General features: G+C 42.5%; 1 protein-coding gene across 3 annotated transcripts in view; it reads left to right on the top strand.

The window, feature by feature from the left end:
* Positions 1–450: 450 nt before the first annotated feature.
* Positions 451–2,353, top strand: part of LOC143286946 (procathepsin L-like) — a 14,939-nt gene continuing 13,036 nt past the window's right edge. For 2 of the 3 annotated variants that reach the window (XR_013055896.1, XM_076594913.1), the window contains exons 1-2: positions 451–611; positions 1,491–1,560. Coding sequence is in view for 1 of the 3 variants with exons in the window: in XM_076594913.1 (XP_076451028.1) it covers positions 517–611; positions 1,491–1,560 (165 nt within the window). In the remaining 2 variants the exon portion in view is untranslated. The remainder of the gene's footprint in view (positions 612–1,490; positions 1,561–2,353) is intronic. The other variant, XM_076594915.1, reaches the window with a different exon arrangement.

Here is a 2,353-nt window from a genome sequence, read left to right as displayed (position 1 = left end):
TACACACACACACACACACTGGCACACACACACACACACACACACACACACACACGCACACACACACGCGCGCGCACGGACACGCACACACACACACACACACACACACACACACACACACAGAGTTTCGAGGGGCATACAGGGGATCGGCCTGCGGGCTTCAGGCGACTAAATAGAAAGTTTTGAATTCTGCACATTCTCCTGTTCTGATGAGCTGTACTGTTCCCCTCGCGATCACACAGGCATGGCCTTGCCAGCGGATTCACGTGCGACAATACAAGGGCGAGCACAGGCCAGTCAAACTCAGATTTATCTGTTCAGTGGAGCTGTCGAAACAATTCAATGTTGTTTATACTAAATACCATGACAACTGACACATCACGAAACGATTGCGTGTCAACACGTTTTTCCGACGAGAGCCGTATGGGCTAAAAATAGACCAATGACGTCAGCTTTCAGCCAAGGTTTACTTTTAGTTTGGGTTTCGGTTGTTTGGGGAAATATTCCATTGATACAATGGGTACATTCATTCTATCCCGAAAAGATCCAACTGCCCAGGTCGCACATTTACCGTGCCGTCTAGACATCTGCAACATACGTGATTGTGTGTGGTAAGTTTATTGATTTGCCCGGATCTCAATTTCTTTCCTTGTCTCAGCCGATCTCTGTCTGTGCGGCTGTGACTGACTGACATGAAAACAATGAATTCAGGAACTTGAAAATCATGCATATGATGACAAAACTGACTGTGCGATGTAAGACATGCTTTTTATTAAACGCCACATGTACACACACAGTTCCAATAACTATATGACATTGTAATCACGGTCGTTACCATTATACGAAAGCAGGTTACAGAATGATTCCTTGCCACTCGATCGACTCTGACGAAATGGTGGAAACGGAAGTTCGCAGAGGGTAACAACCTGCACAACGTTGGTGCACTGCTGTGCAGTGAATCGTTATCCGAATCGATTCAGACCTGAAATACATGGAGGGGACAAAAATTATCTTTGTTTTACTCTGGGTGATGCAGTTTTGCGTCTGTAGAAAGTCTTGAAGTTTTATCAGATTCTGATCCGGAAATGAATTATTACGAGAAATTATTTTAAACGTCAATGAACTTCTTCCAAATATCGTCCCACATGTGTGGTATTAGAATATGTGTAGTACACGTGTTGTCGATTATTTTCATAATTTTCCTGTGTTTTATGATTGCGAATGTGTTATTCAATTACATAATCTTTTGTGGTGATTAAACATATATCTGCTCGATCGACATCAGTCAGACATTAATTACCCGATCCTGGAGTACATTGCATTACGCTGCACTGCCGTGCACACGTGCTGTCCTGTCAGTGCAGTACTGTGCAGTGCTGCATCAAGTTGTACTGTTCAGTACTGCACGTCCCGGCCGCTTGCACTGTCCACATTTCGCTGCACCGCTGTCATAGTGTACTGCACTGTACTTCAGTCACTGTACTGTGCAGGCGCACTGCACTCTGTGCTGAACTACACTGGATTTATCTCACCTTGCCATGCCTCGGCGGCCTGGCCCAGGTCTGTAGGTTACTGTGCTGTACTGTAGCCTTCTGGACTGTGCTGTACTGTACTGTACTGTACTTAACTGTAGTGTAGTGTAATGTACTGTACTCACAGTACTGTAGTGTAATGTACTGTACTCACAGTACTGTAATGTACTGTACTCACAGTACCGTGTATTGTAATGTACTGTACTCACAGTACTGTACTGTACTCACAGTACTGTAGTGTAATGCACTCAGTGTACTGTAATGTAATGTACTATACTCAGTGTACTGTACTTACTGTACTGTACTGTACTGTACTCACTGTACTGTAATGTACTGTACTCACTGTACTGTAATGTAATGTACTATACTCACTGTACTGTACTGTAATGTAATGTACTGTACTCACTGTACTGTAATGTACTGTACTCACTGTACTGTACTGTAATGTACTCACTGTACTGTAGTGTACTGTACTCACTGTATTGTACTGTAATGTACTGTACTCACAGTACTGTAATGTACTCACAGTACTGTAGTGTAATGTAATCACTGTACTGTAATGTAATGTACTATACTCAGTGTACTGTACTTACTGTACTGTAATGCACTCACTGTACTGTAATGTGCTGTACTCTACTGTACTGTACTGTACTCACTGCACTGTACTGTACTAACTGTTTTGTACTGTAATGTAATGTACTCACAGTACTGTAATGTAATGTACTCACTGTACTGTAATGTACTGTACTCACTGTATTGTACTGTAATGTAATGTGCTCACAGTACTGTAGCGTAATGTACTCACTGTACTGTAATGTAAT

This window comes from Babylonia areolata, chromosome 10 (assembly GCF_041734735.1).
Source record: "Babylonia areolata isolate BAREFJ2019XMU chromosome 10, ASM4173473v1, whole genome shotgun sequence".
Lineage (NCBI taxonomy): Eukaryota > Metazoa > Mollusca > Gastropoda > Neogastropoda > Buccinidae > Babylonia > Babylonia areolata.
Note: the sequence above shows the minus strand (reverse complement) of the source record. Positions and strands in the feature narration are given on the sequence as shown.